The sequence below is a fragment of the Pogona vitticeps genome, chromosome 11 (genome assembly GCF_051106095.1).
Source record: "Pogona vitticeps strain Pit_001003342236 chromosome 11, PviZW2.1, whole genome shotgun sequence".
NCBI lineage: Eukaryota > Metazoa > Chordata > Lepidosauria > Squamata > Agamidae > Pogona > Pogona vitticeps.
The window spans coordinates 22884923-22898549 of NC_135793.1; the positions used below are offsets into that span (position 1 = coordinate 22884923).

The following is a 13627-nucleotide window of genomic DNA, read 5'->3' on the forward strand; positions in this document are numbered from 1 at the left end:
CTGGCTGCCAATCTATCTGGCGGTCACCAATCCCTTCTTCCTGCTTCGGAGTTGAAAGAAAGCCCCGCCTCTCTGCTCCGAGGCTTTTCCCCTCCCCTTTTCTTGTAGTCTGAAGCAGTGGGTCTGTTGAGGCAGTGGCTTGATGCCGTCCTGTTGGTTGGTTTGCTGTTTGAAACCTTTCCGTTCTTTCTCCTTCAAATATCTCAGAACGAGTGACTGAGACCGCAAGGGCCACTGAATGAGAAAAAGGGGTGGACTCATCTTAGGAACTTGAAGCTATTCTGCTCTGTCAATCCCCTACCCTTCCGCTGCGCGGCGAAAGGAATTTAACCAGAAATTCAAAACTTTGCCACACATTTCCCACAATGCCTTGGGAGTCACGACTTCAGGGCCATCACTTGAGGGGGAGCAACTGCAGGGCATATCACATTTTTATAGGAAGTGGAAACTTCGAGCCAACTCAATTAGTGAGTGTGAGGAAACAGACAGGGCAGTGCCTCCTCAGGCCCATGTCTCGTGGAAGAGGGGTGAGAAACGGCACCACGGCGCATTGCTACGAAGCGTTAATGGAGACAAAAGACTGTTTTCACTTCCCACAATGCCACAGAGGCAGACCCATTCGGGCCCATTAGGAGCAACAGAAAAGTCAGAGTGGAACATGTCTATTGTCACCTCTCTTCGCCAAGGAAGTTTTCCTTATTTTGCTGATATCCCCCTCAGAACAGCCTCGTCGCTGACCGAGCGTCCCTACTCCTGCGTTTCCAGCAATGCTCCTTCACATGCTCAGGCGACTAGTCCTCAAGCACTGAGCAGAGCTTTGTGAGGTTAACGTTTTCAGTTGGAACTCCCAGAAATATATACAGTATTACGTTCCATTCGGTAGCTTGTGAGGTGGGGTGTCGTTAGCTTCCTACAACTGAGCAAGGATTCGAAACCAGACCTCTCTGGGCCACAGTGCAGCGCCATCACCATTACACTATCACTGTCTTGGTAACTTCGGGTGCAGGATTCTCGAGCTGGGCTCTGTCAGTTATTTGTACGATTTTTTCAAAGGTGCCAAGGTGCTGGCAATGCCAAAAACTGGCTCTCCATCTTTCTCCCTGTGTGTATAAACTGAATTTAAACCAGCTTCAAGTCTCTAAGATGAGTTTTCCTTCCGGCACAAAGTCCTGTGAGAACAGCACCCCCTAGTGCTCAAGATCCACATCCCTCGTTGTTGAGATGTTAATCCTATTTTATTGTTAATTACTCCCCCCCCCCCCCCCCCGGAGAACATGTCCTTACAACGATGTCAAGTAAGGAAAAATGTGCATAGTCTCTCTCTTTTTTTAAAAAAAAATAGTTAATTAATTAGCTAAGGGGATGGAATTAATTAATTCACTGGTTTTTAAAAAAGCCAAGAGAACAGGATCGTGGAGGAAGGCAAATCCCAGTTTTGGAAGACTTATTCTTTCCCAGCGGTGTAAAAACAAAGAGCAAAGACAAGAATTGTCCGGGTTTTTTTTTTAATGTGGCAGAAAAATGCATCCAATTTATAGGGTTTTTTTAAGGTGTAAGAGATATTTAAGTATCATGAGATATTTAAGTATCTCACTTTCTCCTCCTTTCCATGACCAAGTGGTGATTTGAACCCAGGTCTCCATGGGCAATTGATGATTTGAACCCAGGACTCTAATCTGGCACTCTACGCGCTACACCACACTGGCTCTCAAAAGCCAAAGGCCAGGGAGGTGTTTTTTAGACACAGAATTTTTTTCTGGACTCCTGTTCCGCTCACTGCACGCATTAGGCAGGCTATGTATTACATGCAGTCAAGCTGAAACTGACTTATAGTGACCCTAATGCAGCTTTCAAGGTAAGTGAAGCATTTAAGGAATGGTTTCACCAATGCCAGACACACGCTCCTGTGAGTTTTTCTGGTTGAACGCAGATTCGAATCCAGGTCTCCTGAGTCCTAGTCTATCACATTATTCGCTATGGCTCTCATATCTGTGGGATCAGTATCTGCGGTTTCGCTTATCGGAGGTCTGAAAATATTTAAAATACAATATCGAAGGAAAAATCTCAGAAATGCGCATTTCCATGGTGCCATTGCCAGAACCGGCCACTAGAATGCGCCAGAGACCACGCCATGTATAGCATTCACTATGATCTGCGGGGTGGGGTGGGGGGCTTAGAACTGATTCCCCAATGGATATGGGGCTCATAGTGTACCATGCAAGGTATCAAGTCTGGCCTATGGTCCACGACCAATACATCTTCTTGGTACTGGAGTGGTCACTTATCCCTGTTAATTTTGCTTCCGCAATCTAATTTTCACTATCCACAGGTTGCTCTGATGTTGCTTTGGGCGGGGGGGGGGGGTAGTATATTCACTTTGGGTTTCAGTCCAAACTTTTCAGAAGGCATCCATGCTGTGGGGCTGTGTCTCCATCAGAGATCCAGTCCCATGGCGATCTCCTACACCTTGCAGGAGGACATGGGGCTTGAAGGAGCACAAACTCGAGAGTCAGAATCTTGGTGGAATGGCAGAGCCCAACGCACCAGCTAGCTCAGTCTTGTTGGCTTTATCTGATCTGTGGCTTGCAATAAAGGAATCTGAATTGCGCCAGCAGTTCCTTCTGCACTTGAACGCAGGACGTTGTGCATCGAGATATTCATGGCAGTCAGCATGCTGAAAGGGAAAAAAGGGCAATAAGCTTCTGGGGGAGACAGCCAGGTTGGATCAGACCCAGGGAGGATCTAATCCTGCATTGTTTTCACACCCAGTGATCAACCACCAAGAAGCTCAGGATCATGACATGCGTGAAATCTACCTGCGCAGGCTGCCGTCCCCAGATGGCTTTTAACCTCCACGAATGGACCTCCTCCCTTTTTAAAACAGTCCAAGCTGGCCGCCATCGTGACATCTTGTGGCTGTGAGTTCCAGAGTTTAGCGCCACATGGAATCAGGACTTGCTTTGACCTCTCGCACATACCAGCCCTTCCATTTCAGTGGAGGAACCCCCTGGCGTCTAATACGAGGAGAGAAAGACAGAGCTTTCCCCCAATTTATTTCCTCTTCACCATTTACGGAAGATCAGATCCCAAAATATTCCTCCCTGAAGCATTTTTTGTTGGGGGGGAGGGAGTTCAGAAGGAAGCCATAACACTTTAAACTCGCATGCAAACAAAGTAACAGGCTTTACTGGGCAAGATCCACCCCTTAGGGCCTGATCTAATGTGTTTGGACATTGTTAGAAATTATTTTTTAAAGAACACAATAATTAAGCAAAAGTTTTGCAACTCTCCTGGACCAGGACGTATATTGCTTGCTCCAGAGGGCTTAAAACACAGTGAGAGAGACGGAAGCCCATTTATTTCTTGCAGGAAAATTGCAGATGTGTCCAGGAGCAGCATTCCCCAGTCTTGGCACAATAGTTTGCACACACCCCCACCGAAGGAGATGATGATTTCCATTTCCGTGGACCCCTCTTTAAAACCCAATTACACTTTTGACCTCTGCAAATTCCATCCCCTGATTAATTGTCTGCTGTGTAAGGGGGGGGCAGAAGTAGGGGGGAGAGAGAGAGCAATTCGGCTTTTGTTTGCACCTGCAAATTTTCTAAAGGCTGCCCCCCCTCACCAGGGCTTGCATAACGAGAAAGTTCCCCTACCACTTTCTCTCTCTCCTACTTCACCCAACCTCCTCATCATCTCCTTTTCAACACCCACCCCAAAGGAAGGGGTGGGTGGGTGGGTCGGCGGCCTTTCATCTTCTTGGTTCTCATCAGCCCCGCACTCTGCCTTCTGATTCTCGATCCCTCTTTGCTCCCTTCTGTCTTGTTCTCCTAGCTCCCCTTCGCGTCTCCTGATGCCGCTGTTTTGGTTATCCAGCACAGCCTGGATTTTAATCCAGTGGATCGCCTGGACATGATTTTCTCTGGGTGGGAATCAAACCTCCAACAAGGATCTCCTCCCACTGTCCCACCTGCACACAAGGCTTGCTCTGTTCAGGGTGGAAGGGGAGAAAATGCAATCAACGCCCTTTCACATCTGTGTTATGTCAAGTCGCCCTCCAACCCATGGTGACCCTCTGAATGAGCGGCCTCCAACACTCCCATCCATACAACTCAAGTCTGTGGCTTCCTTTAGGGAGTCAATGCATCTCGCGCTTGGTCTTCCTCTTTTCCTGCTGCCTTCCACTTTTCCCAGCATTATTGCCTTTTCCGGGGAATCTTGCCTTCTCATATTGTGCCCAAAGCAGGATAGCCTCAGCTGCATGATTTTTGCCTCCAAAGATAGTTCAGGCTTGATTTGATCTAGGACCCACTGGTTTGTCTTTCTGGAAGTCCAGGGTATCCACGAAACCTCTCCTCCAGCACCAAATTTCATACAAATACTTTTTTTCCCTACCAGCTTTCTTTATTGTCCAGCTTTCCATATACAAGAGTGGAAACAAGAGTGTGGATAATCTTGGTCTCGGTCTCCAGTGACCAATGCCTACAGCCTTTGAATTTTGCTCCTTACTTGCTTGTCTCTTCCTGATGTGAATTCTTCACCAGACCTGGGCAGCATGGCACGCCAACATATTAATCCCCTCCAACCACATGAAAGCATTAATACATAGGCATGCCATACGGAACATTAACCCACATGCATGCCATACACACGTAGGCCTTTCAGATGCTCTTTCCTGTCTTTGCAATCCAGGGCAGCCCCATCCAGGCAGAACAACATGGTAGCGCATGGGGAAAAAGTCCCAGGTTTAGAAAATTTCCAGGATTCAGGGCATGGATAGAAGTCTTGGGGCACCGTTGTTGTTTGTTGCTTAGTCGGTAAATCATGTCCGACTCTTCGTGACCCCCTGGACCAGAGCATGCCAGGTCCTCCTGTCTTCCACTGCCTCCCAGAGTTGGGTCAAATTCATGTTGGTCGCTTCGATGACACCGCCCAGCCATCTCATCCTCCGTCGTCCCCTTCTCCACTTTTCCACCCTGGACCAAAGCCCACCACCCTATTTACACCTCTGAAAATGAAGCTTGGTTCTTCAGCCTACTTTTGTTCCCTCTGCCCTGAGACTTTGCACGATCTGTGCCTGATGGAAAGCTCAGCTCCTCTGTAACTTTTTACTTACCCCATAAAGGTTGCTACTCGATTCTGTATCGGGACCCAGCAATCGTAAGACCGCTATTGCCACAAGGTCCCACTAGGGGGAGGCAGCATCCCTTGAATGTTTAATACAGCTTGCAAAAAACCCTTGCATTTTTTTTGCAGCATGCAACATTAAGCAGCTTTGATTAGATGGAGAAAGGATGTCCCACCGTGTTCGGTGGGATTTATTATCTGCTAATAATTTTCCATAGCGATGTATGGAAGGCCGACTACCAAAGAATGGATGTTTTTGAATTGTGGTGCTGGAGGAGGCTCTTGAGAGTCCCCTGGACTGCAAGGAGAACAAACCTATGAAATCAACCCTGAGCGCTCACTGGAAGGACAGATCCTGAAGCTGAGGATGCAGTACTTTGGCCATCTCATGAGAAGAGAAGACTCCCTGGAAAAGACCCTTAGTAGAAGCACTCTCAAAGAAGACCAATAGTTTAGAAAATGATCAGCTTCTCCATTTGATACACAAACTGTACATTGTTTATCAAACATGGCATGTGTTTATCATAGCGTTCTTTTAGACCAATGCATGGCCATAATCACATCGAATCATAAACATAGGCCAAGGATAGTAACTCCCAACAGACATGTTTAGAAAAATCAATGAGATTTCTCATTGGCCCTTGCCTTTTTACTTAGCTTGTCCATATACAAGGGTTCTGTATTCGAAACACGGTCCTGATTTTGTGTCCGGATTGACATACATTCAGCCCCTTTGCTGAGGTTCTTCCAGGCACTTCTGATTTAAAGAGGTTTTGGCTGCTATTTTACTGATGTGGAAGGAACTCTTCAGGCAGGGGGTCAAACTTGATGGCCTTATAAATGGAAATATCATAGTATAATGGAGAGCCAAGGTGGTAGATGGATCATCCTCAGGCAACAACTGAGGAGACCTGGGTTCAAATTCCTGCCATGGAAATTCACTGAGTGGCGGTGATGCACGGCCCCTGGAACATCTTGCATATCTCAAACAAGAACAAATCCTGCCAAACTAATTTGATCTCGTTTTTTTTATCACGTCACCTCCCTGATAGAAAGAGGGAATGCTGTAGGCGTAGTATATCTTGACATCAGCAAAGCTTTTGACAAAGTGCCCCATGAGATCCTGATTAGCAAGCTAACTAGGTGTAGGCTGGATAGATCAAGTGTCAGGTGGATACACAATTGGCTATGGAATCGTACTCAGAGGGTGATAATTAATGGGTCCTTCTCTAACGGGCAGGAGGTCACAAGTGGGGTACCCCAAGGCTCAGTCCTGGGCCCGGTGCTCTTCAATATTTTTATTAATGACTTGGATGAGGGAGTGCAGGGAATGCCTGTCAAATCTGCAGATGATACAAAATTTGGAATTTAGAAGACAGAAACAAAATTCAAGATAACCTTGATAGGATGGAGCACTGGGCCGAAAGTAACAGAATGACATTCAACAGGGAGAAGTGCAAAGTCCTACACCTCGGAAAAAGAAACCAATTGCAGAGTTACAAGATGGGGGATACCTGGCTCAGCAAAATAAGGAGCAAGAAGGATCTTGGAATTGTCATAGATCACAAGCTAAATATGAGCCAACAGTGTGATGTGGCTACAAAAAAGGCAAATGCTATTTTAGGCTACATTAACAGAAGTATAGTTTTCAAATCCCACGAGGTGCTAGTCCCCCTCTATTCAGCACTGGCGAGGCCTCATCTCAGGTCCTGTGTCCATTTTCTGGACACCACACTTGAAGAAGGATGCTAACAAATTGGAACAAGTTCAGAGGAGGGCGACAAGGATGATCAGGGGTCTGGAAACCAAGCCTTATGAGGAATGTCTGAAAGAACTGGGTATCTTTAGCCTTGAGAAAAGAAGACTGAAGGATGAGATGATAGCACTTTTCAAATACGTATTTGAAAGGCTGACATCCAGAGGAGGGGCAAGATCTATTCTCGACCATCCCAGAGTGCAGGACGCGCAACAGTGGGCGCAAGTTACAGGAAGCCTGATTTCGGTTGAATATCAGGAAAAACTTCCTAACTGTTAGAGCAGTACAGTGGGGTCTCTACTTAAGAACGTCCCTACTTAAGAACAATCCAACTTAAGAACAGCTCCATTTGCTAAATTTTGCTTCTACTTGAGAACAGAAATCCAAGATAAGAACAGGAAAAAAAAAACCTTTCCTGCTCTTTTTTTAACCTTAGGTCATCTTAGGTTAAAAAAAAGTTCTCCCCCTAGTGGTAGAGTACGTATTAACCAGTTTTGCATTAGTTCCTATGGGAACTAATGCTTCATTGTACGAACACACCTCTACATAACAAAAAACAGCCAGAACGGATTAATTGGTTTTCAGTCCATTCCTATGGGAAATTTTGCTTCAACTTAAGAACATTTCAACTTAAGAACACCATTCCAAAACGGATTAAGTTCTTAAGTAGAGGTTCCACTGTAGTTTCTACGGACGGAAAAGAGCAGATACGGATTAAATGGTTTTCAATGCATTCCTATGGGAAATGCAGATTCAACATAAGAACTTTTCAACTTGAGAACCACCTTCCAATACGGATTAAGTTCTTAAGCGGAGACCCCACTGTATGACAGTGGAAACAGTTTCCTTGGGAGCTGGTGGGGGTTCCAACTCTGGGGGCATTCCAGAAAAACTTGGATAAGCATCTGGCAGATCTGCTTTGATGGTATTCCTGCACTGAGCAGGGGGTTGGACTGGATGGCCTTGTAGGCCCCTTCCAACTTCACTTTTCTATGTTTCTATGAAACATGGTTTGAGTCGAGGCTATCTAGAGGACCACATGACCTTTAGATAGGCTGGACGTTCAGCTTTTAAGATCTTCTGGGGACTTCGAATTGTTTAAGATGTCCTGGGGAGGCCCTTCTCTTGGTTTGACCAACTTCAAACGTTTGCTTAACAAGCACATAAGAGAGGGCCTTCTCGGGGTTGGCTCCCAAGGTTTGGAATGTACTGCCGTGAAAAGCCGGGTTGGCCCCCTCACTCTTGTTCTTCCGTCATCCGGCAAAGGCTTTCTGTTTCAAGCAGACTTTTAAGCAATACATGTCTAGGAATGCTCTAATTTTTTAAAAAATAGATTTTTCAAAATGTTTTCAAAATTCTTTTTTTTACCTTGGTTTCAATATTGACGAAGGTCCCATTGTTCTTAACATAGTTTTTAATAGTATTTTTTTTAAAAAAACTGTGGTTATTGAATAGTTTTTCATTGTTGCCAGCCACTTTAGCTCCCCTTGTGGGGGGGGGGGGAGCAAGGTGGCAGATCAATTAACATCAATAAAATAAATGACAAAGAAATCAAGTGTACCTTCCTAAGGCCCAGGGGAATGCAGAAGGGAGGTTAGGGCAGAGAAGGAGTGTATTGTGTAAGGACCCCCCGTGGCTTTACTTGTGTGCCCAGCCTAAAGTGTAGTCGAGCCAGCCTGGGTGGCCTTGGGCAAGCTGCACAGTGGTCCCAGGGCACCCCAGGAGAAGGGAATAGTGAAACACTCCTGAGTATTGTACAGTGTTCTCTACTTGGGAAACCTTGGAAAGGGGCGCCATAAGTCAGCCTTGACTTGACAGCCTATGATTATTTTTGTTAAATGAAGGCAACGCGCAGGCATGCTCTTCTTAGCTGGAGGGAGCCTGAGTTTCTTGTTTTGTTTTTCCTGCCGGCGGCGGTTTGCACGGACGGCCCAGCGCGTCTTTCCCGGCTGGGCCCGCCCAGAGGAGGGTCGGCCGCTTCCGCGAAGCCGTTGGGCACAACCTCCTCCGGGAGGCCGGGCGGGCGGGCGGACCAAAGGGGGGAAGAGGCGGAGGCTTGCTGGGCTGGCTCTCCCCCGTCCAGGCGAGCCGAGGAACGGCCGGAGGGGGGGGGGGGACTCTTCTTCCTACACCTCCCAGGCTGCTCTCCGGACCCCGGTGGGTGGAGGAGAGGAAGGCGCCGGCCCGGGGTCCGCCTCCGGGAGCGCCACGCGGAGAAGGAGAAGGGAGGAGGAGGAGGGAGAAAGGCCGGGCAGGCGAGGAGGCAAGCGGGCGCGTCCCGGCGGAGGGCAGCGTCCGGCTCGGGCGGTGCGCCGCGCCCCGTGCGTCTTGGCGAGGTGGGCGCACCGGGCGCGCCCTCCGCTTGGCCGAGCCGGGGGGGGGGAAGAGGCGAGCGCGGCCTGTTGGCCAGCTGCCTGCGAACCTCTCTGCCTCCCGGGGGCTGGACTCTGGCCTCGGAACGGCCCCGATTCTTGCCTTCCCGCCGCCTCCTCTTCTTCTCCTTCTTCTTCCTCCGTGCGCCAGGGCGCGCCGATCGCGCTCCGCAGCCGCCCCCGAGGCGCCCGGCTCGAAGGCACCCCCACCCGGGGGGGGCTCCAACAGTCCAGCCCCACCACTCCCTCCCCCGGGACCGGAGGGCGCCTTCTCGCCCCGGGAGAGCCCCAGGAGAGCCGATGCGGCCGCGGCAGGCGAAGGGGACGCGGCGGTGAGAGGCGCGGGGCGAGCGGCGACGGCGGCTGGGCAGCCCTGGCCACCCCCCCACACACCCCATCCTGCCTGCAGAGCCTGGCCAGCAGCCCCCCCATCTCGTCCCCTCCGCCTGCATCCCGCCTCCCTCTTGCGCTCCCCCCCCTCTCAGCCCTCCACCTCCGAGACGCTGCGGCAGCTTCAGGATGCTTCGCCGGCAGATCAACCGCTGGGTAGGTACCTCTCCCTTCCTTGCCTTCCCGTGGGGGGTGGGGGGGGGTGGAGGGCTGCCTGCCTGGCGGAGAGGCTTCGTGTTGCGGGGAGGGAGCGCCGGCTGCTGCTGCGGTTTCCCCGGAGGATGCTCCGCCGCGTGGACCTCCCCTCGCCTGCATCCCTTTGAGCGCTCCGAGAGCCCCCAGGGAGGAATGCGCTCCTAGGGACCCTCCCCAGGCCCGAAGGCTCACTCCCCGCCCGCCTCGCGTTCTCCAGGGGATCCAGCCTGGTTCGGTCCCTCCACCCGGCCTGGCACCCCACCCGGTCAAGGCTTCCCCCCCTCCCCATTCCTCCTTTCTCCCGTGGAGCTCAGCAGGTTGGCCGCGGGCAGGCAGGTTAGGGAGCTGCCTCCTGGCCGGCAGCCTCCGCAGAACGGATTTGAGCGGCGGCCAACATGGCGTTTGTAAAGGTGGGGGGGGGCGCTCGGAGCCTCCCCTTCTTTCTCCCCTTGTGCTTCCTTGGCCCAGGAGGAGAATAGCCCACAGGGAAAGACCTCCACCTGGAGGGAGATCCCAAAGGATCCCCTTCTTCTCCCCCCCTTTTGCCATCTTTGGTTTTGGGGTGCCTGGGGAGAACACAGCAGCCCAAGTAAGGGAGGTTAGAGCACCTCCATGATGGGGGGGGAAGTTGCCCCAGCTTCCTAGTGGTACCAATGAGAAGTATTACCCGGAGACCTCCGTGGTCAAGGTATCTGTGTGTGTAGCAGCCAGGAATTGGGAATCCAGTTGCCCACAATGTTTCCTTAACAGGGGCTGGACTAGATGACCCATAGGGTCCCTTCCAGTTTTGCAGTTCTTGAATTCTAGAATTGATGAAGAGCTCAGGGGTTTAGGCCTCTGGTTGCAGAGCCAGAGATTGGCAGTTCGAATTCCCCCACCGGGCCTCCGTGACACAGGCTGGACTCGACTCAGAGGGACCCTTTCCAGCTCTGCAGTTCTAAGATGGTTATCCCAATGGAGAGACCTTAATAAAAAGTTGCATACAGTAATGCAGATAATGGGAAGGAAGTATTTGCTCTCATCCAATCCCCCTTTTTCTCTTTAAAAAATATATATCTTGGGCATATCCCACAAAATCCATTAGCAATAAAGTTGGGATTGCTCAGATAAAGCACCAATTAGCGGGTGTGCAGTGGCTGATGTCGGAGGCTGGATCACACCGCTTTGGGCTACAGGTGAGGTGTGGATATGATTTGAATGCATGTCTTCATTAGGAAGAAGGAGCTGCTTGCAGAAATAAATCTAGTATCTCAGGGAGAAAAGTGTGTCAGACGTTCTCTGCTCAACACTTAGCTTTCTGTGTGCTAGATGGTGTTTTTTTTTTGCTTTGTTTTTAAATGGAGCAGAACACTCAAGAATAGGATGGTGCCTGTGATAGCTACTTGGAAATCTGTCTCCTTGCTCTTCGTGAAGAAGCCAGGCTTCTTCAGGGGAATCACAGAGACTTCCTGGAAGCAACTGTCTGGCCATTCCTTGTGCAGGACTGGTTAGTCAGAGGCCTGGTGGTTACAAAGAGGACCCTCTTAGTAGAACATGTGGAAAGCTTACTCCTTTAGCAAAACTCCTGTGCCGGCTGGGCCATTCCGGGAATTGGGAGTCCAGTTGAGAGGTAGACTGCTCCTGTAGATAGATGTTCCGTTTAGCTGTATTTGCTAATTTTGATGGTTCCTTCTGTTTTCCTCTGTGCTCCTGGGTTCATATTCCTCCACCTGCCAAGAATAGGTGCTGTTTCTTCCTCTTTGTGGGCTTCCCAAATGTCCGTACATGTCCGCTGAGTGTAGAAGAAGGTGTCCGAGTGGATCTATCCGGGAGGTCTCTTCTGATTGTTGAACCTTTGATCCATGCTCCGGAATAAATAATGCATTTCGTTAAATGGAGGATTGAGCTAGTTGGGGTGTGTGTGTCTGTCTTAATCATTTTACGCCTGCCTGTTTGCAGATCTGTATTTTGTATCTAGAAGAGGAGGCAAGGCTAATCAGTCTGCCAAGCAAAGCGCCCCAGGGGGTGGAAAGTGTTTAAAAAATAAGTGTGTCACCCAGGAGAACGGCGATGTGAAGGTCAAATGGAAGACTTCTAGGAATCACCTTGTCTTGGCCCCTTAAAAGACAGAAATGGTGTTTACGATGCAGGTTTTGCTGTCTCCTGCTGAGATGCTGCATTGCTGAGCTTATGCATGTGGACCAGCAGGATTGGAGCGTTCGGGAAGTTCTGTCTGTGGCAAAGCTTTCTGTAACACTGATGGGTGCCACAGAGAGAAGAGAAGGCGTGGGGTATATAAGTGCAGGATGACAAGTTTGATTGGTTTCTTGTGCCGTAGCGGAGTGGTAGAAGCACTGATCTTTTGCACGCTGAAGGTTCAGTTCCCAGCAGCATCTCCAGGTCGGTGTACTGTTAACCTTGCTCCGTGTAGAGCAGCTATTGTTTGTTTGTTTAAAGTCATCTCTGACTCTTTGTGACTCCATGGACCAGAGCACGCCAGGCCCTCCGGTCTTCCACTGCCTCCCACAGTTGGGTCAAATTCATGCTGGTCGCTTCGATGACACTGTCCATCCATCTCGTCCTCTGTTGACTCCTTCCCAACATCTGGGTCTTTTCCAGGGAGTCTTCTCTTCTCTTGAGGTGGCCAAAGGATTGGAGCCGTAGCTTCAGGATCTGTCCTTCCAGTGAGCACTCAGGGTTGATTTCTTTCAGAATGGATAGGTTTGTTCTCCTTGCAGTCCAGGGGACTCTCAAGAGTCTCCTCCAGCACCACAATTCAAAAACATCAATTCTTTGGCGGTCAATATAGGGCAGCTATACTGACAGATTAAATCACACTAGGCCAGATCCATGGAATCATTGGGAATTTGGTGGGTGAGCTCCTCCATAAATTCCATTGATTCAAGTTGGCCTACTCTAGTTGCAACTTGCCATGCTAAAGTCATAGTTAGAGTAGGCCCATTTGAATCGACAGTATGTATGGAGGAACTGACACACCAAATCCCCATTGATTCCATGGGCCTTCCTTAGGGCAATTTACTATGCTAAGCAACAGGATTTTGGCCTTTGACTCTGATTATGGCTGTTCTGTTTTGGTGTCCATAACTAAGAGCCCATGGTAGACTGTTCTACTCAAATTCATTAAACTACATACAGTAATTAATTCCCAGTAGGATGGAGAAAAATGCATGTTTTTTTTAAAAAAATCATTTTAAAAAATTGATTTTTAAAATTTAAATCAGGATTTAAATTGTGATTTAGTTAGTTTGATGTAAATCAAATCCACCCGGAGATGAGAAATGAGGATTTTCTGGACTGTAGCTTCTATAATACGTGAGGTAGCCTGGTCATTGACCAGGCTGTCACTTCCTCAGTTGTAGTCCAGAGAAAGTAACTTTTCCCATTTCAGCCATTTCCAAAACATCATTGAGTTCCTTTTTTTTCTTTTTCTAAAAAAGGGGTTACATTAAAATAGACCGGCACAGGCATAAATCTGCAGCCTAGTCAGTATCAAAACAGCTTGGATTACAGAAACAATAACAAAGAGGGATCTGTATACGTTTGTGCAGAACAATTATCCTACTATGTAACAGTTGTAAACCACTTAACATCAATAAGCAAATAATCTCTGGCCACATTTTTCCTCCTTTGTGGTTTCCAAGGTTACATTTCAAATGAAATTGACTTGTTTGAAATATGGTGCTGGAGGAAAGCTTTAAGGATACCCTGGACTGCCAGAAAGACGAGCAAGGGGGTCCCCGAGCAAATCAAGGCTGAACTGCCTCTGGAGGCCAAAAGGATGAAACAG

At 48.9% G+C, this 13627-nt stretch overlaps 1 protein-coding gene across 1 annotated transcript in view; it reads left to right on the plus strand.

Moving 5' to 3' along the window:
* The first annotated feature begins 9635 nt into the window (after nucleotides 1–9635).
* Nucleotides 9636–13627, plus strand: part of ATP11C (ATPase phospholipid transporting 11C (ATP11C blood group)) — an 85596-nt gene continuing 81604 nt past the window's right edge. Inside the window, exon 1 of the mRNA XM_072981179.2 lies at nucleotides 9636–9801. Within this exon, the coding sequence (XP_072837280.2) occupies nucleotides 9775–9801 (27 nt within the window). The 5' untranslated portion in view covers nucleotides 9636–9774. The remainder of the gene's footprint in view (nucleotides 9802–13627) is intronic.